Raw genomic sequence first — 18785 nt, forward strand, 5'->3', positions numbered from 1 at the left:
TAGCCTGGTGCTACGAGGTAAGTTGGAAAGCATTCCTAGCTTTGGTTGCTCTTGTAACATTTATAAACAAACCCTGCAGTAACTAACAAGACGGTGCTTTGCTTCTAGTTGTAGTCACTTCCGAAAGTCGCTCAACTTTATGCAAATGATGAGCGACTAGCAATTGGAACCTTCTAACGACCTTGTAGCAGGAGATTAGCGACACCTAGCGATAGTCACTGGAAGGGTGAACGCACAGTTACACTGTGTCTACACCGGACACAACACGATATACGGCTTGTTCTAATGGGATTGTAGCGTCGCGCCGCAACAAATCCAGATGGACAAAACTTAAAATTTTAATGGGCTCTAATGCATTCTATTGTCTTTTGTCGCCTCACACCACGTCCGGTTAAGACATGGTGTGAATGATTATGCATCAACTCTGAATAAGAAATTCTGCATTTATTAAATATACGTTAATATATGCATTTATATGGAATATTGCATATATAAATTACAGTTATTTATAATTTTAGCATTTCTTTTCAGGTACCAGCAGGGGGAGCTAAGCAAACCCCTCTTTAAAATGGGTTGCCAGGTCCATGGTTTTCTCCCAGAATTGGGCTAGTTTTGAAAATAGATGTATTTTTCTGAGCCACTGAAATTCTTTAGACAAAATGAAATTTGTTTGTTTTTTATAAATTCTGCTTACATTGACTTACAAGAATCTTACCGTAAAATAATTTAAATATGGTAGTTAGGTAGGTACATGGCAGATCTGGCAACTAGGATGTGTCCAATAATTTGACACAGTACAACAGACTTTTCCCAGCCTAGTTTCAATGCAACTTTGAATTTTAAGGTTACTTTCACACAAGTCTAAATGAACTTTTATCTAAAATCAACTTTATAACCACTATCTGTATCTAAAGCATTCAACACAAAGCACCACAAATCAAAAACAAAACGCAGTAAATATGGTTTAAAATAATGCATTTATTTACATAAAAACCTTGACATAAAACAAATCACAAAGAAAGTAAATCTAACACGTACAGGAAGACATACGATAAAACCGACCACTGTATTCACATTGAGCACATATGTGTACAGGAAGTGTTCACTGTGTCGGGCATCCATTAGCGTTGCCGCTAGCACTGGGCTTGGCAGGAGAAGCGTTAGGAATTTGCCACCAGTCAGCTCCTTGAGCTCCGCCTGAAGCAGCGGCCGTGCTGGAGCTACAGTCTGAAACCAAAACAGACAAACATAAAAATACAAATATTCTACATTAAAATGAATTCTCACATTTGCAAATCAATTTTCAGACAGACCAGAGGTGCAGAATGTAGCATGAAACCTAGTGAATATATCCAGTGTAACCACGGTGCAAACAAACCCAAAGAAACCTTAAAAACACCACAACCCTCTAAAAGTAATGTGACTCGTTCTGCTGTACTCGAGTGTGTCAATCACCAGAACACACAAACATTACCCTCTTCCTCGCTGTCTGTAAACTCCTCCACAAGTTCAGCTGGCAAATACGACACCTCTAATATAAACATATTAATTATGACTGACGTCAGAGACACACAAAGTCCAAATATTCAGACTCGACGTACCTGGTACCGTCCCGAGAGCGGAGTTGTCAAAGAAGCGTGTGGGGCAGTTGATCGAGACGGGAGCAGAAGAGCGCACGTCAAAGAACTTGCTCTTTGGAGAGTCCAGAAACATCTTGTTTGGAGAGTTGACTTCGGTTTCCATGAGGGGCGCCTGACGTTTGGTCGGTGTGCACGGACCCTCTTTCTTACTCTCCCTTATCTTATAAGCTCTGCGCTTCCATTTCATGATCTCCTCCTGTTGTTTGCTCACAATACTGCGGGTGAAGAACAACGGTTAGATGTCCTAGAAAGGAAGGGAAGGTTTAATCATTTATAAACGGATCCATTTACCTCTCGAACTGAGCGCTTTTCTTCTGCAGCTCATCAAGCTTCTTTTCTTTGAGAGACGTGACTGCTCGCGTGTTCAAATGAAGATCTGGCTCATCTCCGTCCATGACTGTGGAAGAAAAGCGAACAGTTATTGAGATGTTCGGAAGATGCCTGCTAAAGCGCTCTCGTCTCGAATACTCACATGACTGCTCGTCGTCCTGTTGGATTTTCCTGAGCGTCTCTTTCAGCTTGCGAATGACGTCTGCTCGGTGCTCCAGCATGGAGCTCATTTGTCCCAGTCTAAAAACATCACAAATTCACCCTCACATATACTCAGAAGTGTATGAACATTGTGTGTTTCTGTAGACTGAACTCACTCTTTATCACGGGATGTGGTGATGGCGATGTGATCCAGCTCCATTTTAACGAGTTTGTCCTTCAAGGACTCCAGTTGGACATCAGCAGGCGTCAAGTCTTTCTTAGAAAGCGTCTGCAGGACAAAATGTGAGAGTCAGATGCTATCATCTGACCTATAAGAAACACAACTAGGGTGGAGAATGCCGCCCCCTGCTAACAAACCTCTGCCTCTTTAAGTTTGGCTTTTAATTTCTGGATGAGGACTTCCTTCTCTTTGAGCTCGGTGCTTAGTTCCTGAAGGCGTTTCTGGTTTGAGGCATCAGCCTGGCTCTTGACATCCTTCATCTGTGTTTGAATCACCTGCCATGCAAATAATTTAAATCAAATGAGACGCTCAAAAAACACATTTAAACTCTTCAGAGATCAGGAGCTCTTACCTTCATCTGTCTCTGCGTATGCTGCAGCTGTAGAGTCAGACGCTGATTGTCCTGCAGAAGTTCAGCTTCGGTTTTAGGCTGGATCTCATCTGGGGTTCGTAGTAGAGTTAGTGTTTCTCTCCTTTGCTCTTTCAAGCGCCGCTCAGACTCGGCTGAGTTGGATTTGAGGAGGGAGATCTCAGCGTGAAATTGATCAAGCAGAGCCTGTTAGAGAGAGCCAGTTAGAGAGAGCTGGAGAACTGAATGAATACAACAGTCTTGATTTTCACTCACTGCACGACGAGATCTCAGATGCTCGGTCGCTTTTGTGCGGAGAACAGCGCGTCTCTCGAGCAGCTGTATGATGGTGCTGGTGTCTGGAGATCTGAGGAGGCGGCTGAGCTCCTCGACACCTTGAGATCTCTCCTGACGTTCCTCTGACACAGCCACTAAGTGTTGGGCCAAACCGTCCTCCAGAAGCTTAACAACGCTCTCCACTTTCTGAGGAAGAGCAACAGAAAAACGTCAGCACCGGACAGAGGATCTAAAAAAGTTCTAGAGCGACCTGAACCTAGAGAAGAGAAGCCTCATTGATCATACCTGCAGATACTGTCCACGCCTTTCCAACAGATGCGACAATCTCTGATCCCAGACCTGCTGGAAATCCCTTTGGAGCGCTCTGAAAGACTGCGACGGATCCCTAGTCGTGATTACGAGCAGGTCCTGCATTCTGCTCTCCTCAAATGACGCCACATCACGCTGCATCTCCATCTCAAAGTGAGTCTTGTAGCGCTCCGCGAGTCTCTTGAACGTCTCCTGTAAAGTTTCCCTCTCAGTTAGCGGCTCTCAGATTCTAAAAGATGAGCTGAAAATCAGATCATCAAGACTTACCGCCGTCTTGAGAAGAACGTGGTTCAGTTGTGTTGTTCGCAAAGTGAGCTCGCCGTGGACGTTTCTCTGAGACTTCGGGATAAACGCTAGTAGCTGGTAGATGACTGTGCATTCAGCACGGTTGACATCAGCTAACGAATCAGACGGGTGGTCAACAATGTCCTGGAGCTTTCTGAAGGTCACCTTCATAGTAGGAACAGAACGAATCTCTCGTGAGAATCAAACAATCTTGCTAGAAAGTCACAAATGTGAAAATCTGCGCTCACCTGCAGCTTCTCGTGAGACGTATCAATCTCTGCAATCATTTCTGCAGATCTCTGCTGGGACTGCAGGTGACTTTGATCCGTTCCGGAAGATACACTGCAGTTCACCTCTGTGAGAGACTGAAGGAAACATGTTTTTGCTTTATAAATGTCGTAGTAAAAATTCTATAAACATAAATAAGCACTGTTATAGCCACAGGTTAGAGGGATAACGGCCTCTCATACCCTTTACATCACAAACAAGAGGAGCACACACCTGACTCAGAGAATGAACCTCAGACTCCAGAAAAATCTTCTGTTTTTCAAGTTCTCCTGCTCGTGACTCAATGTGTGTCATCTGTGATAAGACACCAACATAAATTTTGCTGTCTGACCGATCCAGGATCAAACTTCTTTGACAAGGAGTGATGTTTACGACAGTACAGTCTTCCTGTTACATTTTTTACCTGTTCCATCTTCTGCTCCATCACTCGTTTCAGTTGATCTCTCTCTTCTTCGATTTCTCTTAAAGACTCGAGGGTCTGCTCGGCACGAGTCTTCTCGTTCTCCAGTTGCTCCTTCATGTCTCCACGAGACTCCAGCTCATCAGACAGTTGTGTTCTCTGAAACAACAAACATCTCTAGCTTAAAGACTTCTGTGACACGTCTCGAACATTTGGAGAGATCTAAAGCCTATAGCACACTTCTTTTTTTTTTTTAAGTGTGCGCGAGCTTGCAAAAAGCCGAACAGACAGCCTTACAAAGAATACTGCTTTCAACTCATAAATCTACGCCCAGGTTTTGACACATGCGCATAGCTACGTATTGCAAAACCTCTCCAGGCCTACAGGGGTCAGATTTTCGTCTCCTTCCTTGAATCGATGTTCCCAGGACCCGGTTGCTACCTGGTGGTTAAACTAATTACTGCATGAAATGGAAATCGCTCGTACAACCTGCAAAAAAATCCGGTCCCTCGCATTCGCGTAAAAAGGGAACTACACTTCAGCCTTAAGGTTCCTACCATCATCTCACTCTGCTGAAGATCGCATCTCAGCTGCTCATGCTCCTCTCGCACTCTCTCCAGTGTTTCCTGGAGCTCGTCCTTGTGTTTTGTGAGCGAGGTAAGCTGTGACTGGAGGTTCTGGATCTCTGTTTTGTGTTGGTCTCTTATGGTCCTCAAAGCCACAAGATCTTCATCCATGAGACTCAACTGACAGCAAACAAAAAATAGGTGTAGATTCTGTTACCGTTTATTTTTAAATAAGTTGTTAAACTAAAAATGATCTTTAACCGCACTCACCTGTTGCTGGAGTCGAGACTCTTCCTCAGCGCTCCGTGCGACGACATCAGCATTCTCTTTCTGCAGTTGCTTCAATTCTTCTTTAGTAACATGAAGTAATTCCTGATATGTTTTGGACTGCAAGTGAAAACAAACAGTAGGTCAAATGAGTTCTATGAATCTCAAATCGCAGCGTGACAGCAAGAACGCTTACGATCTCGGCAGACTCTTGAAGGTCTCTCCGGAGAACCACCCTCTCGTTTCTCAAGGCCTCCATCTCTTCACCGAGAGCTTGAATCTGAAGATTCATATGAAAACGTATGTCAACATGACATGCTTTTAAATAAAATCACATTTTTAAGTCGTATTGGATGAATGTGAAGGAGTCTCACGCACCTGCTGGATCTGAGCTGGATTCTGTTTGTCTGTAGGACTTGACTGATCTGACACCTGATGTTTCTTCTGTTTCAGCTCCCCTTGACCCTGTATAAGCTGAGGAGAGAATCCTCGGTAAGACATACAGTGTAGGAAGTTCTTATGATTTTAGTCCTTCACCGTGGTTCTTTACCTCGCGCACACCCTGCAGAATCTCCTGGAGGTCTCCTCCCTCAGATGATGACATCATACTTGAGCATGCGCTGGATATGTCCCACTTCCGTTTCTCGGCTAGAAGTTGGTCTCTCTCAGCACACGTAGACAACAGCTCCTGTCTCAGCTCCAACATCTGTGAAGGGTGTGGAGAAACATTCAGCTGACAGACCTAAACCATGATCCGAGTGATGAGCATGAACCCTCGCTTACCGTCTCGCTCTTTTCCAGTTGTTCTCTCTTCAGCTGGTCTCTCTCCTCTCGAACCCCCTGCAGAACCAGTATGAGCTGGCTTTTCTCCTCGGTAAGAGTGGAGATGTTCTCTTTTGCTGATTTGATCTCCGATGTTTTCTCCTGAAGTTCTCTGCTCCTCTCGGACAGCAGCTGTTCTTTCTCAGCACAGGTGGACTGAAGCTCTGCCACCTGAAGGCGATGATGAAAAAACATTAGTGCCTGACTGCTCCACAGATCCTGAAACGAGAACCTGCATGAAAACTTACGAGGTCATCCTTCTCCTCTAGGTCTTTTCTCAGCAGGTTCTTCTCCTCTCTGTTGCTCTGCAGGATCTCCATTAGCTGTTCTTTCTCCTCGGTGACCGAGGCAAGACCTGTCTTGATCTCTTCTAGTGTCTTTCTCTGCAGATCGCTGTTAGTCTTCTCTGACAAGAGATGGTCTCTCTCAACAGAAGCCGCCTGGAGCTGCTCTCTTAATTCGACCAGCTGTTAAACAAGTACTGTTGTGTTTAACTTCGCATTAGTTTAGAAAGGAAGCTGTATTACGGGTGAAGAGTCTCACCATCTCGTCTTGTTGCTGTTGGTCTTTCTTGAGCTGATCTCGCTCTTCAGTAAGTGTCTGTAGAGTCTCCAAGAGCTGATCGCTTTCCACGGTTACGGATCTCAATCGCTCCATCTCTTCCTCTTGTCTGGTCCTCTCAGATGAGAGCTCGTCTCTTTCAGCAGCAGTAGACTGAAGCTCCTCTGAGAACTGCATCATCTGTTAGGGGTCAGAAATTGAACACAATCTAGAATTGCAGGGTACATTTTGTGAAGAACCATTTTCTACAAAAAAAATCCATGAACTATAGTTGGGAAAGAACACAACTTACAATACATTACAAGTTTGTCAAGTAATGCTGTCTAAATTGTATTTATCATGAAATCATATTTCGTCTTGCAGGAAACTTTGGAAGGCAGTAAGCTGTATCGTACTTCTCTCATTAGGTTAAATAAAATGTTAACACACCATTAGTAGATTTAATTATTTTGCAAATATGTTATTGTGAAATTGCTCTCATTTGGTTTAAAAAAAAAAAAAAAGAGAAAATTATGAAAATAAATCCATTAAATTCTGTTTTTAGATATGTTATGTGCTAACTGGTGTGAGGTTAGCATACGGAGTTGCAACACAAATAAAAAAGGTCAACTTCGTCATTGTCAACTTGTTAATAGTAAGCTTTTTTATTTTCATAGATTTGTACTGTGCCTTCCCAACGCCAGCGACAACTAGCGACAAAGTGACTTGATGTCATTCAATGGAGAGCCGGTGACTTCCGAGGACACAAGCAACAGTGACCGTTGGCGCCAGGAAGTGGGCGTGTCTAGCGGCACAGGAAAGTTGAGAATAGCTCAACTTCAAGCAAATGATGAGCGACTTTCAGGAGAGAAAAGTCTCTTACCATCTCCTGTTTCTCCTGCTGATCTCTTCTCAGCTCTTCTGTCTCCTCTCTGAGACCCTTCAGTATCTCCTGCAGCTGGTCTCTCTCCTCCGTTAGAGTGTTGATGTTACTCTTCATCTTCTCCACCACTTCAGACTCATCGAGTGAGCTCATATTCCTCTCGGACAGAAGATGCTCCCGCTCTGGACATACTCCCTCCAGCTCGTCTCTCAGCTGTAACATCTGTGACAATCCAAATCATTCCTCACAGTTACTACCTCACTACCTCTGAATCCAGATTAAACCAGACAATGTACTTAATGCTGACACACTTCATGAACAACTCATGCCTATAATGTAGCGATGAGATACCTGCTCCTGAGGCTCATTGATCTGCTGTCCTGATGCCTGGAGTTTGGACTCCAGTTCTGAGACGGTCTTCTCCAGATCCTTCACTTTCTCTAGAGCGCCTCTCAACTCATCTTGATTCTCGATCATCTGTGTTTGATAATACTAATAAATCTACGTGCACAGATGTTGGTCTTTTTATAAAATAAACATTTAGGACAATCTCACCATTTCCACATTCTCCTGTATATCAGACTTCAGCTGGTTCTTCTCCTCGATGGCAGCATCCAGCTCTTCCTTCAGCTGGTGGGAGATGAATGACATATATAAAAAAACATCTATTTTAGGTAAGCTTAGACGCAGGTGAACATTAGATCAGACGTACCTTCATGAGTTCTTCATGTTGTGTGATGTCGGTTTGTAGCTGTGGACCTGCGTTCTCCTGCTGTACCTGTAGAACCTGATGAATCACATCTTTTATACACACATCCTATGCTTAATTCACATCCACAGAGTCTGAATTCAGGACTTACCAGGCCATTGCTCTCCTCCATGTCACTCTTGAGCTGGTCTCTCTCGTCTCTCAGGACCTGTACTATCTCCTTCAGCTGGTCTCTCTCTTCAGTTATCGAACTGATGGCGAAATGCAGATTCTCAATCTCCTCTGGTTTCGTCTGAACGCCCCCTGTCATGTTAGACTGAAGGTTGTCTCTTTCAGCACAAACACCTTCGAGTTCTTCACCCAACTGGAGCGACTGAAATATGATCAAATACATTTGAACAAAACCTTCTTACTCAAGGTTGAGATGTGGTGTGTAAACACGTAAACAAACCTTCTGTGTGACTTCCTCTAGAGATCTGGAGAGCGAGTCGTTCTCCTGCATGACGTTCTGAAGATCAGTCTGGATCGTCTGGAGCTGTTGTGACATCTCTGTGACCTGTTGCGTGAGCTCGTGTTCCTTCAGCTGAGCGTCCACCAGATCGCTCTCCATCTTTAGCAGTTGCTCTTGTGCGTCTTTGAGATTCTCATGATCTTCATTTGATCTGGTCTGAATAGACATCAAAGCTTCTTTCTCCTGTTTCAGCTCCTCTGTCAGAGCACACACCTGAACCAAGAAACAGAAAGCTATTATAAGACGAGTCTCAGCGATACTAGAAGACAGACTCCAGACAGATCACGAAAGCATAAAATCCAGGTTCATTTTCCATCTGTGGTCCACCTGTTGAGATATTTCCTGAAGGTTTAACGTCAGCTGATTCCTCTCCTCTGTCAACGTCTCAATCTCGCTCTTTAGTGTCTCGATCTGTAGAGAAAACAACGTCAGAGAGATTAACATAAAAACACAGACATTCACACAAAAAATAAATAATGAAGTCGTGATCACAAACCTGTTGAATTTCAGCAACATTCTCCTCATTGGATCCATGCTGATGTTCCTGCGATTCATTCAAATAGAAACTGCATTATTACTGTGAACACATTTCATGTTTATGCAGACTTACGTCAGAAAACTTTATCCAAAAACGAAAATTCGGTCAGCATTTACCTTTGAGTTGTTCCAAATCTGTATAAATGTCTTTGGTTACAAGCGTTCTTCCAAATATCTTTCTGTATTCATCATAAGAAAGACATTTATACAGATTTGGATCCACTCAAATGTGAGTTAATGATGACAGAATTTTTATTTTTGGGTGAAGTATCCCTTTAAACACATGAAACGTGGATTCACTTGCTCACAATGGACCACACTGTTGTACATCAAATTTCGAAGACTGGCGGCATCAACATTTTTGACAAGCTGCGCTGTGTAATTTCTTTTTTAATACCTTGTGATATCTCAGTTTAACATTCAGAGTCAGTCATCTGTTGACATCCGTGTAAACATTTTCAACGGAAGACAAGAGAAAGGACATTGGGGCTTCAGGATTTCTTACTCTCTCAGCATTCTCCTCCAGATGTTTCTTCAGCTCGATGTTGTCATTCTCAAGCTCCTCTACTCTCTTCTGAAGCTGATCTCTCTCCTCCGTTAATGACTTGATGTTCACCTGGATCTTTTCTAAAGCTTCATGACGTTCAGACATCGAAAGGTCTTCCTCACCAGCAACAGAGCTGAGCTTCTCCTCCAGTTGTCTGATCTGTAGTTAAACAAACATTACCATCAGAGAACTGTGCATCTCAACCTTACCCTGGAAACATCAGATATAACAGATAACATTTTGTAGGATTATAGCTCAGACTTTTTTGTTTAATTTACCAAAAATTGTTTCTATAATGTTGACTACATATACCAGCCCTACCTGATCTCGTAGTTTCTCCAGCTGTCCATCCTCACAGTTTTCCTGCTCACGTTGATCATCCACCTGTCCTCTGGAAGATTCCAGGTTGAGTATTTTCCCTTGAAGTTCTTTCACCTTCTCTTGAGTGTCTCTGAGTTCTCCTTGAGACTCGATCATCTGTAGGGAGTAAACCATTAAAAACGGTGACCTCACCGGCCACTGTGGCGTTCATGACACACGTGTTGACGGGAATGAGCTCTCACCATCTCAACGTTCTCCTCCATGTCACTCTTGAGCTGGTCTCTCTCGTCTCTCAGGACCTGTACTATCTCCTTCAGCTGGTCTCTCTCTTCATTTATCGAACTGATGGTGAAACGCAGATTCTCAATCTCCTCTGGATTCGTCTGAATGCTCCCCGTAATGTTAGACTGAAGGTTGTCTCTTTCAGTACGAACACCTTCAAGTTCTTCACCCAACTGGAGCGACTGAAATATGATCAAATACGGTTGAACATAATCTTCATACTCAAGGTTGAGATGTTGTGTGTAAACACGTAAACATACCTTCTGTGTGACTTCCTCTAGAGTTCTGGAGAGCGAGTCGTTCTCCTGCATGACGTTCTGAAGATCAGTCTGGATCGTCTGGAGCTGTTGTGACGTCTCTGTGAGCTCTTGAGTGAGCTCGTGTTCCTTCAGCTGAGCTTCCACCAGATCGCTCTCCATCTTCAGCAGCTGCTCTTGTGCGTCTTTGAGTTTCTTGTTATCTTCATCTAAGCTGGATTGAACGGCTTCTTTCTCCTCCTTCACAGAGCTCAGCTCCTCTGTCAGAACACACACCTGAAACCGAACATCAGAACATAATTTTAAAAACGTCTCAGTGTCAATGTGACGTGAAGTCATGATTCGGTGTCTCTGACCTGTTTTAGTAACTCATCCACTTTAACAGGAAGTGTCTCTAACTCGTCCATATTGGTCTGTAGAGTTTTCTCCCGCTCGTGGCTCTGATCAAGCTGTAAACGCAGCTCAGAAACAGTTTTCTCCAACACAAAATTATCTGTCAGATCTGTGGTGAGAAAAAACAGTAACATAACATTTAATTTCTCGTTAAAGGGATAGTTCATAATTTACTCAATCTCAGGTTGTTTCAAACCTGTATAAATGTCTATGTTCCAATGAACAAAGAGAAAGATATTCGGAAGAATGTTAGCAATTTTAAGTTCTCAGGCACCGTTGACTACCATTTAATTCTTCCTACTAAAGTAGTCAACAATGTCCCGAGAACTGAAATGACCAACACTCTTCCAAATATCTTTGCGTTCATCAGAACAAATTAATTTATACAGGTATGAAATTAACGGAGCGTGAGTAAATGATGACAGCATTTTCCTTTATGGATGAACTTTCACTTTAATGTAAAAATTTATTGCCTCAACATAACATTGCCATTTGCCAACAGTGCAGGACCTACTTTTTGGGACCTTTCCATCCAGTAGCGACGTCAGCTTTGTGTTCTCATCGAATGCACCCATCAGTTCTTTCTGAAGATCGGTTTGCATTTTTCTGAAGCGAGCCTTCTCATGCTCCAGCTTTTCTTGCAGACTCTTCACATCCGTCTCCATCTTCTCTTGGTCTGTGGTCAGCATTGCCTGAGGGAAGCACAGAGTCAGACGACACAATCTGCATGTGCATATTCTTTGTGAGATGCAGAACTGTACTCACATCTCTCGCTTTAAGGGAGATGTTCTCAGTGCGGAGGAACGCCCACTCTTTCTTGGTTTCCAAACTGAGACACTCAGCATCGTCCAATGAGCGCCGCAGCTGTGTCACTTCCTTCACAAGATCCTTGTCGTTCTACAGAATGAAGCAGCAAATGAGACGCTTCAGCTTTTAAATCCAATCGAAATCAAGCTGATTGAAAATATTATCTTTCGTAATCCTAAATTAACATACCAAAGTCTGCAGTTCAGATGTGAGGTCAGATTTCTTCTTGAGCTCCGAGGACATTTGAAGCAGATCAGCCTGTGGAAAAACAGAGACGTTAAAGGGACAGTTCACCAAACAATGAAAATTCTGTCATTTACTCACCTTTGAGTTGTTCCAAATCGATGAACACAGAGAAAGATATTTGGAAGAATCCTTATAACCAGACAGATTTTGACCCCCATAGTAGGAAATACTACAATGGTAATCAAATGTGCCCCAGAACTGTTTGATGTCCTACATTTTTCAAAATGTCTTATTTTGTGTTCAACAGAACAAAAAAAATATTTTTTTCCTACTATGGGAATCAATCTGGGAAAGCAAGATCTGTATGTTTTATATGCATTCTTCCAAATATCTTTCTCGGTGTTTATCAGAACAAAGAAATGTATACAGACTTGGAACAACTTGAAGTTGAGTAAATGCATAATCTCCATTTTTGGATGAAGTATCCCTCTAAATCTTCTCCACATCCAGGACAAAAGTGAATCCACATTAGAAAGTGAATATAAACTGACCTGAAGCTTTTGGATGATGTCTTCCGATTGTTTTGAAGCTTCCTGCAGTCGACTGTTTTCTACCTCTAACTCTCTCTACGTGTAAAGGAATAAAAATGTGAGACCACATCACCTCTGTGTACGTAAACAAGTTACACCAGTGCGTCGTTCTCTCATCACCTCGTATTCTTTCTTGCTCTCCTGTTCCAGTTTCTCAAACTCCTCAGCGTCCCGCCTCTCCTCAATGTCCTTCTGTAGAGCGTCTTTATCTTTCTGCAGCGATTCCTTCTCTGCCTTCAGACTTTCCAGGTCTCGAGTCACGATCTCCAGCGTGTGTTTTGCGAGATCACGCTCGGCGATGACGCCATCCTTTAAAATCAACGATCATTACATGAACAGCTTTTAAAACACAACTCTGCTCGACAAGTTAAAAGATTTGTCACTCACCTTTTCAAACCCGAAAGTCTCACAGAATTGAATGGCCTCCTCCAGATCTCTCTTCATCTGCACATACACAAAAAACAACTCACAATCTGCTAAATTATACACAAAACCTAAAAAGACAAAGAAAGTCGAATACCGTTTAAAGCTCAAATGTACCTGTTTACACTCAATGCATGTCAAGGCTTCAGAAGGTTTCTCCTGCTCGGACACCTTCAGCTCCAGCGAGTAGATCTTTTCCTCAGCCGTCTGTCTCTGCTCAACCTCTGTCTGCAGGAGATGCTGCAGCTCCATCATACGTTTCTCCAGCTCTGAGATCTTGTCTTCTGATGGCTCTGCTTGAGTTTCCAAACGTTTCTCCAGCTCTGAGATCTTGTCTCCTGATTGCTCGTCATGAGTTTCCAAACATTTCTCAAGCTCTGAGATCTTGTCTCCTGATGGCTCGGCTTGAGTTTCCAGACATTTCTCCAGCTCTGAGATCTTCAACTGAAGTTGAACGCTTCTCTCCTCAGCTGTCAGTTTGCTCTGAGTCTCCGCCTCCAACTGACACTCTAGAGACGCCACCTTTGACATCAATTCATTCGCTCGGGGCGAGTCAAAGAAATTACCCCTGAACAGAGGAAATGAACATGATAGATACGTTTTTAATATATAGCTTTTTTAAATATTTTCTAGCTCAACGTGCAGAGACAACTAAAGCATAACATGCTCTCAGTTCTCACCCCTCTGAGGAGCTGCGGACAGTGATGTTGCTCGTTTCCATGTCCATGTTGATCTCCTCAAAAGCTGTGAATTCAAAGCGGCTTTCAAACTCGTCCAGATCTAAACACAAGAGAATAAACGCACTGAGCAATTGCTTTCTAGAAGCTTCTCATGAGTCGTGACAGAAGGTATGTTGTGAAGATCACAGACCGTCTCCTTCCTCGGGCAGAGTGCAGTCGGCACGTCTCTTCTTGATGTACGGCTCGGCAAAGCTCATATCGCTAGATCCGTGGTCTTCTTTCACTAGATGAGCAGATCTCAGCAGTTTCCCGCCCCACGTCACTCTTCGTTTAGGTATCTTCTTACAAGTCAAAGGAAAAGCAATGAGATCAAAACACTTTACCAGCCGTGAGCGCTACAGTTTAAGATTGGTGGGATCTGTTACCTTAGGGACTAGAGCAACGTTTGAAGTAACTAGCAGCTTGGTTAAGTTCCTGATCCTGTCCTCCTGCTCTCTCTGGAGCTGCTCTTTCTCCTGGAGCAGCTGACACAGCGACTGGCGCTCAGTGGCAGTTGTTTGAGTGACAGAGGAAACCTGCCAGTAAGAAAACCATCATCAGAAGTGGGTAATAACTATCACACCTGATACACGGCAAGCTGTTTTTTCTTTTAAACCAACACGCATTTATGTGGCCAGTAGAAACTGTTACTATATAAGAAATGATGAGTTAAGATAAGTTTTGCCTATCATGTGGATATCAAATGCACATTTACCTCTTGAAGGCGTCGTTTCAGGTCGACAATCTCATTGCGGTATCGGCTAAGGAGAGCTCCTTCGTCAGAGACCTCCGTGACATGAGGGTCGTTCTTCATGCGTTTTGCTGCACTAGCAAACTTGAATTGTGTAAAAATCAGTTACGATCTATAAATATCACGAGACGAACTGTAAACATGCATGAAATTGGTTTTGTTTTACCTGTAAAGTGCTTACGGTCTCATCAACAGTGACAGGGGTGATCGTGCAAATGATGACCGTTTTTGCATTTCCTCCCAAAGAATTCTGCAGGATTCGGGTGAGTTTGCTGTCTCTGTAATTCAAGAAGCCCCTTTGGGACAGAATAAAAAAAAAAAAAAATTAAATTACAATATTGATACGAATCTAAGAATGAATCTAATATGTATAAGCACATGACTAACTTTTGACACTCATCTGATAATTTCTTGATGACTTGACCCAGCGTGAACAAACTGCGGTTAATGTTACAGCCTTCTTTAAAGCGCGTTCCTAGAATCACAACACATTGAGGTTATAAAAACATTTGTGTTCGAGTACCTACAATATATATAATTCATGATGAAGTACAGCTGCACACACCAACTTGGCCTTAATGTTTAAATTAAATAAATGAGAGGAAATCTTACCTTCTGCTCCAGTCTGACTCGCTCGCTCCGCACCTGCCAGATCCACCAAATTCTAAAAACACAAGAAAGGGAGACGTGACGACCCAATAAACTTGCTCATGTGACTGTGAATCAGACAGCAAAGGTTTTTTTCAATCTCAAAACAAAGTGAATTACCAGATGTGAGACAATGATGGCTCCATCAGCGTTTTCGCCTGATGCCAGATCAGTTCTCTCTCTGCTCTCCAAGATCTAATACAGACAAAACAATAAGACGTTATGAGACGAGAGATATAAGATCAGATCAAAATTAAACACTCCAGCTCATCACGCTGCTTCTTACCATGCGAAAAATTGTATGTGATCGGCTGCTGCGCTGGTTCATTTTGGTTTTTCCGTAATGGCGGTTTTCTGTTTAGGTAAATAGATAAGTATGTATAGAAAAAGTAACGATAAAGCATCAGCCAAACAATGAATGAAGAATAGCTTTACTTTCTCCTTTGGTGATCCAGGACAGCGCCTGCTCTGGTGACGTAACTAGCTCCTCTGTGAGATCGGCTACGTATACATTTTTCTGTAGGCACATCAGCAAGTTAAAGGCTGAAACTTCAAACATCCACACACTTGCATCCATCGACAGAAACCTTGATGAAAAAGATCAACTAACATAGTTTCCTTCACGGATTTCCAGAGGTTTCCTCTTCCAGCTGTCGCAGAGTAAATCAGTGACTGTTTCATTGTAAATTTCCATGTAGCTCACACGCAAAAGAAACTCCTTCTTTGGACACTATACAGATGCAAAAATTTAAACTTTGCTTCATTACATGGCCAACACAACTGACCTCAAGACAGAATTATTTACACAAATAAGAAGTCATCATTCCAGGAAGATGTGTCATCACTTACAGTTTTGATTGTTTTAAAGACGTCGGCCATGGCGAGAGGTATGACGCCAGGATTATGTTCCCTGCCCATCATGGTGAAGGTCTTTCCAGAAGATGTTTGTCCATAAGCAAATATTGTACCTGAAAGAAAACTGCGCCTTTAGGATTCAACAGTAGATTCATGAGATAAGTGTTTATAAGGCTTCTAGTGTAACTATAACCGTCAGACATCTAGATTAATGTGTAAATATCACACAACTCTAATGGATAAACCACACGCATTCTGAAGTAATACACTTTTAATAAAACATCAAAAGCTGCATAGACACAATTTGACCACCAGCAGATGTGACGTCATCGCAGACTCACCATTATAACCCTCAACAGCAGAGACGACCAGAGGTTTGGCGATGTCCTGATACAGCTGAGCCGTGGATTCTTCTGCACTGAACACACGGTCTGAAAACACAAGTCACGTTGTTATAAAGTCATACAAAACTTATTAACACTCCATATGACAAACTGAAGCAGAACTGACCAAAGCTGAAGCTCTTGACTTGACCTCCGTCATCGTCCAGCTGATGAATGATCTGTTTGTCTGCTCTCCAGAACAGCTGCAAGGGCTCTGAACTCTCGCTTTCCTCCCTGAAACCAACATTACATTAGTTATCGGTCTTAAAACAGAAATGTGTCGATTTAACAGGAACATAACTTAAATAAACAAGTTGGTATGATGGCACAGCCCTCTCAATGACACCGAGACGACTAAAAACTGGAAGAAAGACAGTCCTATACAGATTTTTAAAAATATGTATTTATTAAAGAAACTATATCTAGAAGTAAACTAAATGCGTAACATTTACGTTAACAAGAAGAAAGACTTTTGTTGTCGTGACGTCAACGGCAGTCTAAGCCAGTAACGATTTAACGGATCATCAATTCGCTTAACGTGACCCACAAAGCTGTAAATATAAATATTCGCTTACCTTTTAATAAGGGGTCTGACCCTAACACACACTTTTACAGCGGATTCTTCCGTCATGGTCGCTCCATTAATGGCTAAAATGTTTCCAACGAACTGCCTGGCTCCCTGACTGACTGAGCGCTCATGAGATTCAAAATTCGAACCGACTTTCTATTGGACGAACCGTCAAGCGCGTGCTCAGGGCGACGGCCGCTGTGATTGGTCGCCGTTAAAATGACAAAAGCGGCTTTCCGTTTGAGTTCCTGTGGAATGTGGAAAAGCTTTATTTAATATTACATATTCATTTAATATAGTTAAAGCTTTATAAATATTGTACTAACGCACAACGTTATTGCAACTATTTAGTATAATACAATAAGTCTTCTATTTTTTTAAAAATTAACCGAATAATCCCCGTTATATTGGTTATAAATTTATTCCAAAACATTATTTTGATTAAATTCAAACCTTTAAAAAACATATGAACATTTATTTAAAAAAAGCTTATATTGTAATTCGTTGAAAAGAAATATTTTATAGTGTACTTATATTTGTTTGCATTTTTTATAAAAGTCCTAATTGGGGCAAGTTGTCACATATATTCTACATTAATTTATTTTAAATAAAGAACTGAAGATAAACAACAATTTGATATTTTATATACCATATACTCCACAACTCACCGTTAGATGAAATTAACTTATATAACCTTATAAACCCATAATAAAGGTTTATGTACACTTATAACAACTAGATGTTCTTTATTTTCTCTATAGTCAAAAATGAAAAGAAATTCACTACAGTGGCATTTATGGCAAAACGTTTATTTAAAACCATTATTGATCTATCACATCATTCCAAATGTTTTATACTCGTTATATTTGATTACTGCAATCTAGGCATGTACAGCTTTTTACATGAAAGAAATGTTTTTCTTCACTATAGGTCACTTTTGAAAGTGATGCACTGAAGCATGATTCTGAATGGCAACAATAGCAAGACTAGTCAACCACTCAGATTTCAATAGGGTATCATTCTGTTCATTCTACAGAACATTAGACCCCCCAAATATATTACTGAACAACCCAGTGAGGGTCACAAAACAGTATCTCAATAAATAAAGGCATTATTTAAAGCAGTTAAAACAATGTACTAAGTCAAAGTCAGACAGTTCAGGAAAGAATGTGTCAAAACATAACATCAGTTTGTGTAATGAATAAAATGAGAAATTATCTTTTCAACGCACAGCATACTTTGAAAATTATTTCAACATTCTCTAGTATATTGAAGTCCATAGTCATTAACATTCGTCTTTGAACTTTATCATCCCGTCATAATTTGATATGCATTCAGTAGCAACATTATATACATATATAATACATACATGAACACTGTGACTGACATCAGGAAATAACTTCAGCTCTACTTTCAAATCATATTTTATATATATTCATAATAACTGTTGACATTATTTTGTTACACAGATGGATCTTTATAATTGTGTGTTGTAAACCTAGTGTTTGATAACTCGCTTTACTGTTTAAAAGTTTTGTTAAAATACAAATACCGAGAGCAATAAACTTCAACTCTCATATACTCTCATATAAAGGGATGCTTCACCCAAAAATTAACATTCTGTCATAATTAACACTTCGAGTTGTTCCAAATCTGTATGAATGTTTTTGTTCTTTTGAACACAAAAGAAGATATTTGGAAGAATGTAGGAAAGCAAACATTTCTACTTCCCTTTTGACTAACATTGCATACTATGGGAGTCAATGGGGGGCAAAATCTGTCTGGTTATAAGCATTCTTCCAAATATCTCTCTCTGTGTTTATGAGAAAAAAGAAAATGTAAACATATTTGGAACAACTCGAAGGTGAGTAAATGACAGAGTTTTCATATTTGTGCGACGTATCCCTTTAAATCTGAGTATAAATCAATTCAATAATTGA

General features: G+C 41.5%; 1 protein-coding gene across 2 annotated transcripts; it reads right to left on the reverse strand.

Annotated features, from left to right (window-relative positions):
- Window positions 1-958: 958 nt before the first annotated feature.
- Window positions 959-16985, reverse strand: cenpe (centromere protein E). Of its 2 annotated transcripts, none has more exons than XM_056739025.1 (56): window positions 16853-16985; window positions 16405-16511; window positions 16236-16325; window positions 15889-16007; window positions 15650-15769; window positions 15475-15556; window positions 15326-15393; window positions 15160-15234; window positions 15004-15055; window positions 14779-14866; window positions 14558-14687; window positions 14356-14475; window positions 14027-14176; window positions 13792-13939; window positions 13602-13701; window positions 13039-13489; window positions 12886-12942; window positions 12619-12807; window positions 12460-12534; window positions 11912-11980; window positions 11681-11812; window positions 11430-11607; window positions 10879-11024; window positions 10526-10798; window positions 10226-10447; window positions 9984-10139; window positions 9621-9821; window positions 9075-9122; window positions 8906-8989; window positions 8519-8791; window positions 8219-8440; window positions 8071-8145; window positions 7914-7988; window positions 7710-7835; window positions 7359-7580; window positions 6479-6676; window positions 6184-6402; window positions 5897-6106; window positions 5664-5819; window positions 5492-5587; window positions 5310-5393; window positions 5117-5233; window positions 4838-5026; window positions 4284-4439; window positions 4094-4174; window positions 3841-3957; window positions 3575-3757; window positions 3284-3499; window positions 2978-3184; window positions 2705-2908; window positions 2490-2627; window positions 2288-2400; window positions 2113-2210; window positions 1932-2037; window positions 1602-1855; window positions 959-1227 (listed from the first exon to the last, which is right to left on the reverse strand). In XM_056739025.1, exons 1-56 carry the CDS (start codon window positions 16906-16908, stop codon window positions 1103-1105), a joined length of 8046 nt encoding a protein of 2681 aa, XP_056595003.1. In that variant the 5' UTR covers window positions 16909-16985; the 3' UTR covers window positions 959-1102. The 2 variants fall into 2 exon arrangements, with proteins under 2 accessions (XP_056595003.1, XP_056594994.1); XM_056739016.1 differs by having other exon boundaries at window positions 13792-13942.
- Window positions 16986-18785: the final 1800 nt, after the last annotated feature.

Source organism: Triplophysa dalaica, chromosome 2 (assembly GCF_015846415.1).
Source record: "Triplophysa dalaica isolate WHDGS20190420 chromosome 2, ASM1584641v1, whole genome shotgun sequence".
Taxonomy (NCBI): Eukaryota; Metazoa; Chordata; class Actinopteri; order Cypriniformes; family Nemacheilidae; genus Triplophysa; species Triplophysa dalaica.

Bases quoted from the DNA above. Each gene is read 5' to 3' on its own strand.
- cenpe (XM_056739016.1), bottom strand. From the start codon at position 16,908: ATGACGGAAGAATCCGCTGTAAAAGTGTGTGTTAGGGTCAGACCCCTT. The intron at 8,441-8,518 runs GTTTGTTTACGT...ATCATATTTCAG, and splicing joins TAGAGGAAGTCACACAGAAG to TCGCTCCAGTTGGGTGAAGA. The intron at 7,836-7,913 runs GTGAGATTGTCC...TATCAAACACAG, and splicing joins TACAGGAGAATGTGGAAATG to ATGATCGAGAATCAAGATGA.